We start from the raw sequence: 18,115 nt of genomic DNA on the forward strand, positions 1-18,115 counted from the left end.
ACGAAATGCTTCTTGAACTTGATTTCTGAACAATGCTTTTGCATACTCTGAGCTATTCATTCCAGCATTTGGAATTCTAATTACAAAATCCAAACTCTTCTAGATTCTTCTTCTCATCACCACCTAACGTTTCTCATGTGCTCGCCTAGCACAAGTGTTTATTTGCTGTGATAAAACCAGAAGCTGAAATGAACGCACACAGACAAAATAACAGCACTTTAGCTTCTGACTTTATTATTTTCCTCAAACGAACAGGTGAGTAAAACACTGTCTGTGTCCAAAGCAAAAGGCACAGTGCCCTCTTCTCTTCTTTTGGAGAGTGCCAGAAAATGTAAACAGTATTTAGGATGAACTTCTGAGTCTTCATCTTCCGCCAGCCTTTAGAACATCGTTCACTTGTTTGTTTGTACCAGGATTTAACAGCATAAAGAGTAAAACGAACAAATGGTCTGAGGCATTTATACGAAGTGTTCCGACTGTGATACAGGCTTGCGTCCGCGTCATTTTTTAGTCGGACAAAGAAAAACACTGCTTCAGGAAGTGGGTCATGTGGGTGTACAAGTGTTTCGTGGACAGGCCGGATATGCCGTGGTTCTGGTCTGAGTACCACTGAAAGGCAAAGAACAGACGCTGGGTCACTCCCGCAGCCACACAAGACACCTCGCTTTGACTCTTCACACTCGCAGGTCCCGACAGTTTTTCTAATAACGGCGATTCAAATTCTACTTAAAAACACTTACTAAGATAGCTCCCATGCAGACATTTAGAACAGGAAGACAATAAAAGACTTTTATTAACCTGGACTAGCCTTTGGAATTCTTTAAGCTTATATTTTAGACCTTGGTGGCTGAGCTCTCACAAGAGCCAGCATCCTGGGGGCGGTGAGGGGGGTGGTGGTCAGGCGGCAGGCCTGTGCTCCAGGGCTGGTGTGCTGAGTCCATTGCTTTGTTTCTCTGGAGCTTAGTTTCCTCATTTGAAAAAAATGAGGAGGTTGGATTTGATTTTTCTCTGAGGCTCCTTCTAGCTCAAAAATTCTATGAGGCTGTTAGCCTCTGAATCCAATTCCTCTCTGCCGCAGAAAATCCACAACACATGTAACTGTAAACACCTTTCATAGGGGTTAAACAGAGTATCATTAAAAACACCCAGGAAGATGACATTATACATTTAAACTTCATTTTTAGGGAGATGCTGGTGAGATTATTGTTTTCACTGAATAAAGGTAGATATTGGTCGTGACCGAATGCTGTATACCTAGAAGGTGAATTTACATCAGAGGGGTCACCATAAAAAAAATCAGAAAAAAAAAAAATCTCCCATCCCCTTTTGTAAATTATTTTAAAAAGTCCAATTTCCAAAAATGGGGGTTTCCTTTTCGAGGTTCTCGCTCAGGAAAAGCAAGTGAGGGAGAACTTCTGCTCCCTGAGGAGGGGAAGCCGCTGTCAGGGGTTGTCTCCCTTGCCGTGGTTTTCACCTTCCTTTTCTCTCTGTTGTCATTTCCAAGTCCTCACGCCACCTGGATTTTCCACCTAGCTCATTCATTCATTCATTCATTCGCTCGCTCGGGGAACACTCCGGCTTCCGTGCCGGGCCAGGCTTGTGTCAGGCAGTGAGAACACAGGGATAAAAGGGTTCTCTAACTCTGAGTGGAGCCGCCCGACTTCAGGGAGGCTCTGCGGCCACTGATAACATTCCCCAGTCACTCCTTACTGAATACACAGAACCTGCTAGCTGCTCTGGGACTCTCAGCTTTTGTGGGGCTGCTAAGCAGCTACAGTACGCAAGCAGGATCCCAGAACTACTGCATGTTCGAGCTAGAAGATTGTCAATCTCACAGACGCCTTTACTCCAGATAGGACTCAACCGGGATCCCCAGAGGCGCCCTGGCTCACCTCGTGTCCTTCAGGGAGTTCATGAAACACCCAAGACCCATCTGCTAATGTTCTGCCTCCTCTACCCTACAGCCCATTTGCCAGGATGTCATAGAAAAAAAAATAATACTAATGAAAAAATCAGATGCCTCCTTTGAGCTTACGGGTCTAAGGCCGTGAACGGGAGTAAAACGAAATTGTGTACCATTGCCTGGAAATCCACTTGTGCATTAACCAGAGCTTTAGCAATCTGTGCTGAGTTTTGAAAGTGCACATTATCTGCAACAAAGAGAGAGAGTTAAAGTGCTGCTAAATACCAGGAAGCATCGAGTGACAATGTACTGCCTGCAAATGAACACCGACGATTATCTAGTCATGCGGTTGACATTGTCAGCCGTGAGTCTTCGCACTCATTTGTGGAAATGTCCCTGACTCTTAGGTACTGACCCTGAGCACAGGCATAGGAGGATGCTTAATGTTTCTTAAACAAAGTGATGTTGGCTCAGTATTTTTATGTGTAAGAGTCTTGCTTAAACCTCACCATCTGCTGTTCCGTGGATGAGAAGATAGTCTACATTTCTGAAATATTCTGCTCTTGCCATCACAGTTGAATTCTGGAAAAGAGGAAAAATTAACATTTTAGTTGCTGCAAGTTCTAATAGAAAACTAGCTAAATCATTGTGCGATGGACTTAGCACCAATACTGAAATTATGTATTGCTTTGGTTGATAAATATTTAAGAGTCAGAGCAACACATTTTCATCATCATTTGCATTACTTCCATCTGATTCTTAGTTTGAAAAACGGGAAGTTTATGTGTCATATGTTACATATGAGTGAGACCTTAGGCATAAATGATGCCCGCTCAAGCTGTGTAGGGGTTGGGGGTGGGCAGGAGGATGGGGAAAAGGGAGGTGAGGGAAGGGAGGACAGGGAAAGAAAGAAGAGAATCCGAAGAGAGTAAATGTCTTCCTAGTGAGGTGTTTTGCAGCTAACAAAAGATCAGCGTATTCGCTGGGGGACCCAGTAAAAGTGTAAGCTCTGAAAGGCTGCTTCACAATTATTTAGCACATTTGCAAGAAATCCATGACCTAAATGAAACAGAAAACACTTACTTTATAGTGCTCGAGGTTATCATTCTTGTTGGGAGGCCCATGAATCGCTCTGTGTAGATAGATGCTGTAAAATATGTAACAATATGTTGTTGGTGTGTGGTACGGGTCATTTCATTAACCGACAAGATCCCTCAGCTTGAAAACTGTCCGTCCCCCTCCCCCCTGGAGCTGCGGAGGAAGGTTCCTGCTTTCCTTTACTGTAATTCTCCACCCAAGTCATCTGCTCTGCGGTTTGCCTCAATAGGGCCAGAGAAGCAACGGAGGAGACGGGCACAGCTAACTTTAGAAAGGCCTGACCTTGAGCTTTTCCTCCTCCACCTTTCGGTGGGGGAAATGTTAAACTAGGGAGGACCTTATGGAATGGCCTCATTGTATTTTAAAAGAAATCACAAAGGCAGCCCCCTCTGGTACTTTCACTGGTGTCTTAAATTAATCTGAGATGGAACCATGTGCCCCAAGTCCTCCTCTCCCAACACACACACAAACACACACACACACACACACGCATGCACTCACAAGCACACACATTTTTTTTTTTTTCTGAATAAAGATTCCCTGAGAGTTATAGTTGTCTTATTTCTACCCCAACACAGGGACGAGGATCTGATGAAAGCTCATTTTTGTACAATTATTAGACTTAATTCCAAATAGTCATCCTGCCTGAATGTGAATCATAAAAATAGGCATACACGGGAGGTATACTCCTTAACAAATTTTTCTGTGGCTCTGGCTTCTGGAGCAGTGGACCTGGCGGCTGCAAACTTTGGCATGGAGGTGAAGAGTTTGGCTCCACCCAACTTCGCATGAGATGTATTTACAGACCACATGTGTGTTGCAAAAACACAGACTTGACTCTGGCTTTCAAGATTTGGTGTGTCAGGAGGCACCCCGTTTCAGGCAGAGATTAACATACATTGGGTTTGGAAGACTCTTTCCACACTCTTAAGGTTTCTTTGATTGGTTGCAACATGATGACAATGAATCATATAAACCACCTCGTTTATAGATGGTACTTTCCCCGGTGAAGCTGGGGTGAATTTTACTGCATAATTTGTTTTCCTAGCAACCTCAAATATAGAGTAATTATGTGTTAAATGTTTTCGCAGCAACATTTATGAAATATTTCCATACCGTAATATTCCCAGCTGGAGACAGGAGCCACTGCTATCCCACACTTGAAAAGACCGGTTCCTGAAGCAAGGGCCAGTGATGAAACATAGCCTCCATAGGACTGTGGAGACATCATCACAAGTCAGTTCCAGATTTGCTTTCAGAAAGTCTCCAACATCATTTTACAGTGACTCTCCTCACACTAAGTACTGATGGGAACTGGGGATATGCATGGGGTAGATTAAATGTCTATCTTGGCCCTTGGCAGCAAACTCACAGCATCACTGACACATTGACACAGCATCATTTCACCCCTAGTAAACTAAAAATACTTGGTCTGCTGATCAGAGCATGGTAGGGGCAATTTAAGAGATATTTATAATTGCAACTTTTCTGCCAAAATTTTTTTCCTTTATATTTTTCCATTGAAGACCTTGCCAGAACAAAACCAGGACCTTACTTGAAAGAAATGCACAAAGAAAGGAGATTATTCCTCAAATGCAAAAGCGAGATACTTTCTATAGTTTGCAAAAGTCCTGTAAGACAATACTTAGGTCTGTGTATTTACTTATGGGTTTTCATCATAGAACAATAAGGGAAGGATATAAGAACCTTTTGGATAATTGAAGACATGGCCAGAGTTTGTGTATAATGTAACATTATATATTCTCTTCTGATGATTTCTGGCATCGCAGCTCAAAGGAGGAAAAGCCACTGGTGTCTTTAAAAGTCTTACATAGTCCCCCATAAACTTAATGGAAAAAAAAAAGAAATGCAAAATGAGTCAGGAGTAGGGTTAGCGCTCATCAATTTTCTTCTCCAAGGAATCAGGCAGATGATTCAGAAATGTGAGCCTGATAGCAGAAGATGTCTGTCCATGTCACTTGGAAATTTGAACCTTTTCCTAAAAGTCGAGAAATGAACACAATAAGGTGGCATTCCCCCCGGAAGTGAAATTTGGGCTGTGGAAACATGCCTGAGAGAGATGCTTCTTCTGGGAATGTGGACAAAACAGTGCTCTGGGTCCTCCCAAATGTGTGTGTTAGATTGGGAAGTGATTCTCAGTGCATGTTCTTGCCCCAACACAGGAACGCTCCCCCAGGTCACCAGAGGACTGTGGAACTTTCCAACTAGGAATGTGCCATGTATTTAGGACCTTATTACCACAAACGTCTGGAAGCCATTTTCCCTTAGGTCACCCTTTGTCACAGAAAAGTCAGTCAGAAAGGGCAAAAGAGTGAGAGGGAGAGCTTTACAGAGTGGGAGACAGACAGGCAGACAGAGGGACAGACATGCTAATGAGGGCAGGTCAGTGGCTAGGGTCTATTCTTAACCCACGAAATACATGGAATATGGGGATAAGCTAAACAACTTTGCTGAATTCATGAGTTAAAGGAAGAATTCTTCAACTAGTGTACAGTTGTATGTTTCCAGTTCTGGGGAATTTTATTGAGGACCCTTGGTGACAAAACAGAGAATAGAAGAAGCAGCTTCCAATTATATCATGGCCTTTTTTTAATTATACTTAGAGGAGAACTAAAACATGTTCTAATAGGGGAAAATATATTTTAAAAACAGAAGGAACAGTGGGTTTCAAAATCATTTTGGTAAGTGAAAAATTTCACTTATAAAAATGATTTGCTTTGATTCGTAGGTTAGCAACGACTATTACTGAAATGGAAGTCCTCTCCTTCTTTCTTAATTTTAGGTTCAACTGAGAGGAAAGTCAGCCTGCGTTAGAAATATTGTTTGTGGTTTTATTGGAAAGGGGTGTTTACTACAAGTAACAATGGTGGGTCCCGCTGAAATAGCATGAAGTGAGATTGGAAATGGAAAGCATTTACACACAGTAAAAAGGGTTTTTAACATTTCTGTTCGAAACCTTACAAATTATTAACCTGTATCTCCTGAGGGATTAGAGAGCAGTGCTGTGCCTAAATAAAATTTCCGTGTTTCCAGGATGAATACGGATTGTCTCTAGGAATTTGTAAGAGCAAAACTAGTGTAGCAATAGCACAACAGAAGTAGGTGTTCTTTAAATTCTCAGGCAGCTTAGAAAAGCGATTCCTATTGTAGAAATGAAGAGGAAATAAAATAAACCCGCATTGACTTTTTTTCTGCTCTCCCATGGGTGGGGCTCCAAGGCAGAGTGGGTGGCTGTCGCAAGCAAGGAACCCACGGAGCAGATTGGCCATGAGAATTCTAGAATTTTGTCCTTTGCACTTAGATGCCTTGCCATTTTGTTTAAACGAAGGATATCTTTAAAAACATTCTTAGAAGGGCACAGAATTTTGAGGGGTTTATAGAACGCTCTTATGTGAGCCATAATGCACAGTGGAACATTTTACCTACAGACAGTAATAATGAATAGCTAACATTTGTGGGGCCAAGGCTCTTGAAACCTTCTTTGAGGACCCACACACTCTGCTTCCCTTCTCCCTCCTCAGATGTTCCCCTGCTTGTCAGCTCTGCTGGTGCTCTCTGTACCCTCCAGGCATGATCTAGCCCCAGGACTTCCACAAACGCTGGTGCCCTCTGCCTAGAACACTCTTTTTCCTGAAAGGGCCATGGCTCACTTCCTCCCATTTCAAGTCTTAACTCAAAGAAAGTCACACCTGTCCTTCTCATCTACACGGCACCAACCCTGTATCATGCTCCTTTTTGATTTGTTTTGTGTTTTACCAGAGCACTTGTCATTGTTTAACATCCTATTCATTGTACTTCTTTGTCCTGCCTATTGTCTTTCTTCCCAACTGTTCCCAAAGCCATAAAGGTAGACATTTTCATCTGTCTTGTTAGTGAATGTATCCCCAGCACTGACAACATGGCCTGGGACATGGAGGGGAATAGAATCAGTATTTGTCAAGTATGTCACTTTCCTGTTAACTCAGCTCATCCTCACAGGGACCCGGTGAGGAAATCATGGCTGTCTTTCACAATGAGGAAGCTGTGGCCCGGAGGGGGAGTCAGGAAGCAGCAGAGCTGGGATTCAAAGCCAGGACACCTGCCTCCTACAACCCATAACTTTCCTCTCTGCCCTTGCAATGGGGCAAATCTCGTCGGAGAACTTTAAGTTTGGAGTCGAATGTAGTCTCATTAGAGGTGCATTTGTCCTACTTTTACATCGTTGATTACACATAGCAATTCAAATTGCTTATAATTAGTCACTGGAAGAGAAAGGAACTAAGATTAAATCATGAACTAATGCTTATTCAACACCACCTGGCTAGGCCTATATTAACAAAGCAAGGCCCACAAATGAGGTTGTTATTCTAATAATTTAGGCAAAACCCCTGCTGCTCTTCAATTGTCAGAATAATTACTTCAGTTTTTCTTCACATAAACCAGGGTTTTGCAACCACAGCACAGTTGACATTTTTGGGCTGGATAATTCTTGTTTGTGGGGACCTGCCCTGTGCATTGTGGGATATTTAACAGCATCCCTGGCCTCGACTCATTAAGTGACAGTAGCACACCCTCCCCACCCTCATGGCGACAACCAAAAATGACTCCAGATATTGCCAAATGTCCCCTGAGGGGCAAGATGGGCTGGTGAAGAACTGGGTATATCAGACACTTCCTAGACATGGTGTCTGGTGCCTAGTGGGTATCTAATAAGCAGCTAAAAACTGAGCTACTGGATTTTGGTGTGAAAAATAAAAGGGTAAGATCAAAATGCCTCCTCTCCCCTTCTTAATCAGGATTATGGAGGGAAACATAGGATTTGCAGCTTATTTGTCAATTGACTACCAAAAATGTATGGGGTTAGCTACGGTATGTTTCTCAGACCGCTAACTTGCCCAGCACTTCACAGGAACAGATGCTTTCTTCCTTGGTATGAAATACAATAATAGCTAGCTAAGTAACACTCGCGGTCATTCTCAACATCTTCCTCTTTTGCATCTCCAGATTGCCACAGGTCCCTGCTTATTATACTAGAAAACAGCACTTGAAGCTCTGACCTCTTCCCACCTCCTACTTCACTTCCTAAATTCAGGCCCTTGGTATTTGTGGCCAATATTACTGCTCACCTAGCTCCTTGGCCCACTCCCTCCCCCCACCTCAGAACATCCTTTACCCTGCGGCCAAGAGTGTCTTTGTAAGACAGCAATTTTATTCCCTATTCACTTCAAGAGCACATTTCAAAAAGTATCCATGGAATCAAATACCTTTTGGTAATACTGCATTAATCAAAATTTAACAGGATTCTTTACTGTTCCTTCATAGAACCGATACACACTATTATGCAGAATTCATGATTTACCAAATTATTAGACCCAGAGGACCTTTTCCTGAAAAACTCATTGGTACTGATAAGATACATTTGGGAGAACATTGACTTACAGGATTAAATTTAGTTAAAATAACATCATTGGTGTGTGGGATGGCCAAGTATTATGTTAAACATTTGGGGGAAAAAAATTAAGAAAATAAAAAGACAAATCCCATTCCCTTGATGAGGTCATTCTCACGGGAGAAACCAATAGACATACAAAATAAAACACGGTAATTCCTAGAAGAGCAGTATAAGGAACAATTGGAGCACAAAGAAATTTGTATCTGAGTTGGGTTTTAAAGAGTAAGTAGGAGTTTTGCATTTTAGAGGAAGAGGAGCAGAATGGAAGAAGATGGACACATAGCAGGTGCAGGGAATAGGATTCAGAATAGCATGAGAGCAAGAACATGCAGACAGAAGTCAAATCATTCCTAAGGCATGGGGAAAAGTGGAAAGAGATGAAACTGGAAAAAGCAAGTTACAGCCCGATTGTTAAGGGCTTTCCATGCAAGGAAATAAGTTTGGGCACCAGGTCAAGGTCAATGTGTGGTCTTAGAAAACATGTAAGCATATAAGCAGAAAAGCAACACAGTAAAAACTGTGTTTTGGAGTGGGAACTTCATTAGCGACATTGCAGCTTGTGAGGTCCAAACAGGAAAGCTAGTTAAAAGGCAATTGGAATCATTAAACTGATACCGCCCAATGGTCCATGGACCCAAAGAATCAGCATTACCTGAGATCATGTTAGAAGTGCAAATCCTTGGGACTCACCCTGGACTACTGAATCAGAATCTTTGGTGGAAGGGCCCTGGAAACTGTTTGAACAAGTTCTCCAGACGATGCTTATGTAAGCTACAGTTTGAGAAGGTCTGATCTAAATTACATATGAAGAAACTTGAACTAAAGCACTGGCAGTGGGGATGATGAGAACAGATTTGGGTGCTGAGAGAAATTACTAACCAATGAAATGTTGGAGTCGGGGAGCAAGAAAAGTTGAAAATAGCCCTGAATTTACTAATGGGCGTGACTAGGTGTGTGGTGAGGTCCTTTAATAAAGATGAAGACTTGGTTTAAGGAGCTTGTAACAAGTTTAGCATGTATGGGTTAGGCTTGAGGCCCCAGTCAGACATTTGGGTTAGATGGTCAGTGAGCACTTGAAATGTGGAGCTCAGAAGAGAGGCAGATGCAAGTGGCAAGGAGTTGACAGTGAGCACCATCTTTGAAATTACATGGGTTTCCCCAAGGAAGTGAAAAACAATGAGAGCCATGGCCAGACCCTGAAAAAGACTGACATTTAAAGAATGAATGGAAAAATTTTAAAAAATAATAAATAAAGAACGAATGGAGTATAATGATCATGGAGACAAAGAAAAATAAGGGAAATGTGTTGCAGAGTCATAGATAGAGCCCATTCTCCTTTAAAAGTCCCTAAAAGTCCTCCTGCTATCTGGCTACCTACCTACTCAAACTCCATTCTTCACCTTTCTCACTATGTGCCTTACGCTTCTGAAGCTTCCAGCATCCAGACCAACCACAACCTAGTCACTGATACTTCAGGACCCGGGCAAAGCTGTCTTCATTCTCTGGAATGCACCATTACTGACCTATCTTCCCTACCTCATTTCTGAATCTCCCCTTAGCTATCACAGCCAGAACTAATCACTCTTCTCCCTGGTGTTCTCTGCCGCCACATTGTATCTGTCTTAACACTAGGAACATTGCTGAGCAATTGCTTTTTTCCTCTCTGTTTTATCTAATAGAGGGCTAGGGCTACAATTTATTCATCTTTCCATCTTCTAAAGAACCTAATATAAGATCTAGTTGAGATCCAATAAAAATTTACTACATTCGTGAAAGAATGCGTGAGTCAGTGATCAGATGGACGGATTAAATAAATCATAAAGAAATCATTTCAAAAAACTATAGTATTACGGTCTTTTTCCTTCAGGATCTTCTGGGCCCGGCTGATTTAGGGGCTGCTCAAATGTTGCATCTATCAGCAGTTCACTTATTTCTTCTTCTGTGTGTGCTCTCAGGAGTTACCTCACAATCTCTGCCTTGTGGAAAGTAAGCAAGAAAGGGGATCTAATATGCTACATCTTCTAGAAGCATTTTCATAGACATGATGAGAATCTCTTATTGAAGAATTTTAGACTGATATGGATGTATGTATTCTGGGGTGATGTGTGGGTTCTTTAAATCATCCCATATAGATGGTTCTCTACCAAACTAATACCAGGATATTCTAGAAATGAAATTAAAGATTCCGCTTTATGGTTATTTCAAAGCCTGCAGGAAAAGGAAAGTAAAACTGCACGAGAAATGTTAATGATTATACGGAAGGGTTCAGTGTGAAATATGAATCTTTCAAAAATTTACTTCAGGAAATTTCATAAAAATGGATAGTAGGAGAGATCGTATCTGAAATATTTCACTATAAAAATATTTCATTTATTTCCACCCATTTGAATTCCATTCTGTTTAGATATTTAACATTTGATAGTTTTAAGAAGGACCAAATGGCTTGAAGTAACAACTTTCCACAAATTCATAACAGCTCTTCATCTGGTCACTGAGCTGAGAGCTGAGCCGGAGCCTGCAGGCTCCCTTCAATATTGGGTTTCATTCCCTCCATCTTGTACAGGCCGCTCTCAGAGAAAACAGCCAAGAAAAACAACCCAAGCACAAATGGCTGCAAATTGACTTGCAAATGTACAAATTCAGACCAAAAAGTGAAACAGGAACTCTTCTTTGAAGGGTAATTATCATAATTTATAATGGGCAAATTTAAACTCTTTCCAATATTTCTCCAAACTTTCCAGTGACTTCATTGCCCATGATTGGGAAGTTTTGCCACTTCCTTTTAATGTGTATTTTGAGAACCTGCTTAGCTTCTCACACATGGGCAATTATCTCCATGACCTATAACTCAGAAACTAAATTATACTTTTCTCCCATTAGCACAAATTAATATTAGGTCTGGTAAAATAATTTGATTACAAAAAAAAAAAAAAAAGAAAAAAAAAAAGAATCAAAACACCCAAGATACGACTGGGATAGGCTAGGTACTAGGGAATTTATATTTTAAAAGTTCCTATGATTTCAAATGTTAGCTTAGCTCTTCATAAAAATGAAATGATGAAATGAAAAGATATACAGCAACTCTGAAATAACAAAAGAAATTAAACCTCTGATGAATATAGTTCAGTTCAGTTCATACAAAAAAAATAAGTAAAAATGTGTCAATTATGAGTTAATTTGCTATATGAGGAAGAAACTAACTGGTTGGAAAAAAGGAACGCTTAAAGCCACCACTTTGAAGACTAGATTATCCAAACTGACTGTTTCCATTGACAGATTAAATGATGTTGCAACATTAACATTTCATGAGAAACCTTATAAGTGCACACTTTAGAAAATTATGATTGCTGAACTGAATAACAGGCATAAAACATATAAAACAACTCACCCAGCCCCATATGGCTATTCTTTTTTCATCAATGAAACCCATTTCTATGAATTTTCTAAAGTAAAAGAAACAAATTTTTAGAATTTTAAGTGTGTACACATGACATTTACTTCATTACACAAGCATATTTAATCCAAAGATTTAATAGAAACGCTCCATTTTCTTTGTTTAAACACATGCACAATAACACTGCACTTACAAATAATTCAAAGAATATTATCATGTTTTCTGCAAAAGATAAAATGGATCCTTTGGATTCTACCGTACATCTGTTGGGTAGTACTTCTAGGGCTGCTGGTCTAGTATCCTGATTGCCTGAGTGAGTTACCTGGGACTCAACAAGGTCAAGACCCAGGCTTAACAGTAACACAGGAAGTCACAGCACCATGACTAGGACCAAATTTTCAAATCTCCAGATTTGGGGGAAAAAAAGATTTTTGTTATTGGATGCTTTAAGTTTTATCAATTTTAAATGCTTAGATGTTAATGATAATTACTACCTCGTTTTTGGTCACTTTCATCCATGGAAAAATATCCATCCTCTCCCATTTCACACTTAGGTACTCTCAATTTATCATGGTGTGGATAATTATGCATGTCTTTTAGGATATGGACATGATTCATTTGTGTTCCATCACAGAAGAGCCTTCCTTTGGAAACTCTTTTGAAAATAAATTTCTTAGGAGCAAGGGACCATACTGAAGGCAACCTTTAAAAAGTCATGGGAAGCCTTCAGAAATGCAACTTTGCAAGCTGGTACAAGATAGGAATGTTTTAGGCTAATTTATCCCATGCCTCCTTGAGGTTGGTGTTTTAGAGCAATTGTGATTTATTTTGGGAATGGTTTGATAAAATCTCAGGGAACGCTCAAAAAAAAAAAAAAAAAAAGCAGTGGAAAAAAAGTGAGGCGGGGAAGGGGAAGAAAAAAGTAAGGCGGTTGAGCCATTGCAGAGACCCGGATGTGACAGTAACAGGAAGGAGGGGAGAGAACAGAGTAACACAGAGGGAGCTAGAAAAATACTATTTTTCTTGTTCCCTTTAGTTATGTTAATGCCCTTTCTCATTCTTCTCTGGAAGTAAAAATGGAGTGGTTTCATTAGTTGAATAATGAAGTTTCTTACAGGGATTTCACAGCAACCATTTTGCTCGTTGCATGGATTCAACATGCACGTTTCCAATGCACAGAGTAGTTGGGCAAATGCCCGGGACCAACAGATGGGAAGAAGCCCCGTCAGTCACAGCTTACCCTACACCGATTCTGAGGGACACTGAGGAGTCTATGGGGAAGAGATGCAGCAGCAAATGGAAAGTTGCTACCTGTGTGGATGCTGTTCATGATAAAACAGAGAAAATGTACAGCAAACTGTGGCATTTCAGCAATTCTTCCGTTAACTTCAGAAGCCAAATGAAAGAAGAGCAGGTTCACTTTCTTTGTTAGAAAAAGAAAAACTTTCCATGAGTGCTGGAAGACAGTTCTGAGCCATAAAATCAATTTCAATTTTATGATCTCCCAGAAGCTAGCAATCATATTGCCTTGCATCTGGAGTAAAAGCAAATAGCACGTGATACATGGGAGCAGGAAATTCTTAACAGCTCCCTTCCTCAGTTTATTCTGGAAGGATGACATTTACAGGAAATGATAGTGCAATAGTTAATGTGGAAATGAAACATTAACACTTAATGTGGCAGGACTAGGTTAAAGGTTAGCTAGATAATCTGAGCACTTCCAGGCCAACAAGTCTCCATAAAATTCACCTCCAAATTCTCAAGAGCTCTCAGAAGGGTTATCAGAAACACTGTTGATCATGTAGTTAAAGAAAAATGTTAGTAACAGATGAAAAAACATTTTGGAGGCTGGACTGAACTTTACATGTTTTCTTGCATAAAAATGGCCCTAGACAAAAGGTCAATTTGGAATCCTAGGGATCAGTTCCTATTCTGTTGTGGAATTGTTTTTATTGATACCATGTATAACAGTATGATACGATATTTTCTCACCACCAACCTTCTGGATATTGTGGGAAGTGTGGGAACGTCAAAAGTGCCATATATACCCCAAATGAGTAGAACTGACCCTGTAACTAACAAACATTCATGGGTCCTACCTATGTACCATTTGCTCGGAAGCCTAAGGGAAGCAGTTCCTAGTTTCACTTACATTTTGACCTCACAAGCCTCTCCTTTGAAGCATTCTCTTTTGTGTAGTCAAAGTTGTGAGATTGTCTGGCTTCTTCTTCTTCTTCTTCTTCTTCTTCTTTTTTTTAAGCCTGCTTTGCTTTGTTTAAATCTATTTATTGACCCAGACGAGTATTTACTGTTGTTTCCAAATATGTACACATGATTTCCTTTAGGTATGTTAAAAAATTTAGCCAGATTGCATTTTATATGAGATCGAAGGGGACACATTTCATTTTCTTGTGGGAAGGTAATTTGAGGGTGGCCATAAAGGCATTACAATCCCAATTCCCATGTCAGACATTCAGTGTCTGATTCCTAAAACACTTCCTGGGGTTATCATTATAAATCTACCCTTTTTAGCTTTTGTTTTCTCAAGGCATCGGGTTCCAAGGTGTCCCTTTCACTTTTGCAAAACGATGCTTTCAAGCAAAGCCAGGCCAGTCCCAAGTGCATCTCCACTGTTGTGTATTTGCTTTGCTCAGGGCACATAGCCTCCCCTGGTTCACTAGGCTGTTTACCAAAAGCTCCATCTAACAGCAATGCCATCCCTTCACAGTGTGGGGGTGGGGTTGCGGGGGTTAACCCTTTTATGAAGATTGTAAGTGCACTGAAAGTAGAAATGGTAAATTGCATAATTTTATACAGAGTGGATCGCTATGGCATATATTAATATTTGATCTGTTGTTGTCAAATGGCTGAGCAAATGACTGAACATATGCCTGCTCTATAGCAGGAAGACTTTCTTCAGATTCCATCCTAAAAATGGCTCAGAGAAGGTAAAGGTAGCCAACTACTGCCTCTGGTCTATCTACAGTTCTAAATGCCAAAGACATTTATATTATTGTGAAAATTGGTACAATTTGTGGCTTCATGTCCTATATATTGAACATCAGAAATAACAATTTTCGTTCAGGCCTCTACGCGGGTTTCAGGTTTAAATTTTCATTCCATCCAAGAAACACGATAAGAAGCTATCAGTTCTCTTTCTTGAGGTATTCTTAAATGCAAATGCTGCAATTTGGGTAGTAAATGAGTGCACTCAGAAATAGGATGATGTATTGTGTTGTTCTCAGTAGATTGTGATGATGGTGATGATAAGTTTGTTTTTTTAACCAGTTCCAAAACAAACCACCTTTGAGTTCTACCAACTTTGGAAAAGATCCAGTTGAATTACAAATGAGGTGTAATCTACATCTGGCTTTTGATGTAGTCCCAGGGTTGTGGTGCCCTTGGTGTTTACTGCATGGTCTAAGTACAAATAGATCTAACCCACAGGGCAAAAAAATAAAATAAAATAAAAATAAAGAAAAAAAATTCCTTAAAGAATTAGGTCTGTAACACTGACAATGGTGTTCATATTTCCATCAAGGCACACGGCAGCTTTATGTGAGAAACCAGTCTCTTGATAGATTTTTCTTCGAGCTATCTCTTCTATACCTCTCCATCAGGCAGAAGATTCTCCTAAACAGGTTAATAGCAGACAGGCCAAAAATCTGGATCAGCAAGAAAGAGGTAGCCTCCTAGAAATTAGGCATGAAGAATGCCCACAGATTGTGCAGTGTTATTTAATAATCCACTTATTCACTTGTCAGATTTTACTCAAATAGGCTGCTTTTAATTGAATATTGTATATGTGTGTGTATATTACTGTTCACAGAATGGAAGGAAAATTTGAAAACAGATGGGTTATGATTACTTTTCTATTTTTAAAAATAATTACTTGTGAGTCTAAACTCTTCTGGTGTGATTAGAGACAAAAATACAGAAAAGTATTGTCTGGGCCTGGCTCCTAGCTGTTAAATACAATCTTCATTGTGTATGCTATACTGAAATCAGTAACTAATAATGACATTACGATGATCAAAGGAATTTACCAATGAATTTTCTAAATTGCTCTTTGCTGTGAAACAGTGTTTGACCTTAGGCCATTATGCACACATATACATCCATGACTAAGGGTCCACTTGGCCTGTGTTAGCTTTTACATTTGTAAACTACTGTTCTCTAACTTTACATACCTGCAGCATAATAACAGAAACACAACAACTGTAGAGAACTATCCAGAAGAATCAAGCACAGTGTTTCTAAATAAACAACGATTTTGGTGACTATATTCTTTTTGTTTCAGAAAAGATGATGGAGACACAAATTATGATTGAGTATGTAATTGAGAAGAATTCAGATTATGAGTCTGTCTTCCCTATGAATGTTTCCATAATATAATTTGTACTACATAAAATGAATTTTTTGTCAAATGAAAACAGGAAAACACTTTTATGCTAACACAGCCAAACTTCCCAGCTAGCTTAATTACAAAAGAATGTCTAGCATCTGTACGGATAGAGTGTTGATGAAATCTTGGGAGGAATTTCTAAATTTATGAGCCAGAATCCACAATGCTTGAGCAAATTCAGATGTTTGGTTGTCTATGGACCATCCCCAGAGTTATACAATTTTTTGTGTGGGAACCATGTGAATAAATGAAAGGATATCAGAATGACTGTAACATCAAACGAGAGTTATTTGTCATTTATCACTATAAATCATGTTTCTACATATTTATTAGTTCTTTTCCATCAGTAATTTTTTTCTCTTATTGGGCAAAAATATCTCTTTAAGATTAATGGTAACTTTAGATGAAGTTAGGAAAATAGACTAGAAGAATGACATCATTAAAGATGGAGAAACCCAACAGTGATTGCATGACTTTTGTTGCACATCAATTTCTGTTTGAATAAGAAGGTGCTCACCTGACAGCTGTGATCTGGTCCTCAACTTCATAAACACCCAGCTTTCGATATACTGCATACAGAAGTTTGTCACCTTGGAAAGCTGTTCCTCGGCCATCCACCAAGGCAATGACTATCCCTTCCCTACTTGCAAGATAAGAAATCCAACTAATAGCGAATACAGACCTTACGCTCTGACTGCAAGGACCACCATACCTAAAGAAAAAAAAAAGAATCTTGGATTCCTTTGTAAAACTCAACTTCACATCATGGCTAAGAATTGCCTTTAGTATTTCCCAGTACATTTGTATAATAAAATTTCAATAACAGTGGCATTAGAACTGGCTCAAAATCAAGAGAGGACCAGGCTTTTCCCAGAGGTTTGCTACAAGGAAGTTGTTTTGGGACACAGCCTCTCCTATTCCCCAAAACGGATACATCTAGGGTTGGCATTTCAAGGAATATGTGTGGGTTTTTCGTCATTTCTGCCACCTGCCACTTGCTAAAAGCAGGCATAAGATATACTAAAAAAAATGCATGGTGTTTTAAGCAAATTGTGTGTAGGTCAGCACTGATTTTGGGTGTGATTCCACTAAATGTATTCCATTCCCTTATTTCATTTCTAACTCACTTACATAAGACATTAAGATGATTTACAATATTTTTTGGCTGCAATTTCTCTATCTCAAAGGTATTCTGACACATTCGGCAATTTGCCATACAAAGGAAATTCAAGACAGCGAATGCAAGCCAGTCCATCTAAAATCCCCAAACTTCCTCAATCTATTTTAAATAGCCATATTTTATTTACTCTGATTAGTTGAGGAATATATAAAAACAGCATCAATAGGAACTGTTACCAAGGAGAATGGTTCATTCTATCTCATAAATGTGTATTTAATTCAACATATTTTCAGTAAATAGTTTTTACACCAAAGAAAATATTACATACACTTGAATTAGCAAGGGATACTTCTTTGATCTGTCAAATTGAGGAGGAAGAATCATCTTGTACCATAAAGCTTGGGGGAAAAAAAAGAAAAATCTTCATTCCACTATATTCATAGCATTATTTATTTTTCTTTAATAACATGATAACAAAATCAGTTCATAACTAGTAAATTGTAAAAAATCAAGAATATAAGTTGATTTTTATTACATATTTTTGCCAAATTTATAAATTACTAGAAATTTTGAGTTATTGTTTTACTAGAAGCACACACTCTAAAATTAAAATTAGATAAATTCTTTTTTAAAAAATACTAGTGTTGAAATGGAGCTACAGAAAAGTATAAGATCAACTCTATTTACAAACATATTAAAGATCTTTCGTGAAACTCTATTGTTACAGTAAGATTGTTTTACTT

The 18,115-nt window shown here is 39.4% G+C and overlaps 1 protein-coding gene across 1 annotated transcript in view; it reads right to left on the bottom strand.

Moving 5' to 3' along the window:
• Nucleotides 1-212: 212 nt before the first annotated feature.
• FAP (fibroblast activation protein alpha) overlaps nucleotides 213-18,115 on the bottom strand; it is a 74,790-nt gene continuing 56,887 nt past the window's right edge. The window contains 9 exon segments of the mRNA XM_047722423.1: nucleotides 213-609; nucleotides 2,077-2,150; nucleotides 2,413-2,485; nucleotides 2,987-3,009; nucleotides 3,012-3,050; nucleotides 4,118-4,217; nucleotides 11,842-11,896; nucleotides 16,770-16,964; nucleotides 17,701-17,770. Of these exon segments, the coding sequence (XP_047578379.1) occupies nucleotides 508-609; nucleotides 2,077-2,150; nucleotides 2,413-2,485; nucleotides 2,987-3,009; nucleotides 3,012-3,050; nucleotides 4,118-4,217; nucleotides 11,842-11,896; nucleotides 16,770-16,964; nucleotides 17,701-17,770 (731 nt within the window). The 3' untranslated portion in view covers nucleotides 213-507.

This window comes from Lutra lutra, chromosome 3 (assembly GCF_902655055.1).
Source record: "Lutra lutra chromosome 3, mLutLut1.2, whole genome shotgun sequence".
Classification (NCBI taxonomy): Eukaryota; Metazoa; Chordata; class Mammalia; order Carnivora; family Mustelidae; genus Lutra; species Lutra lutra.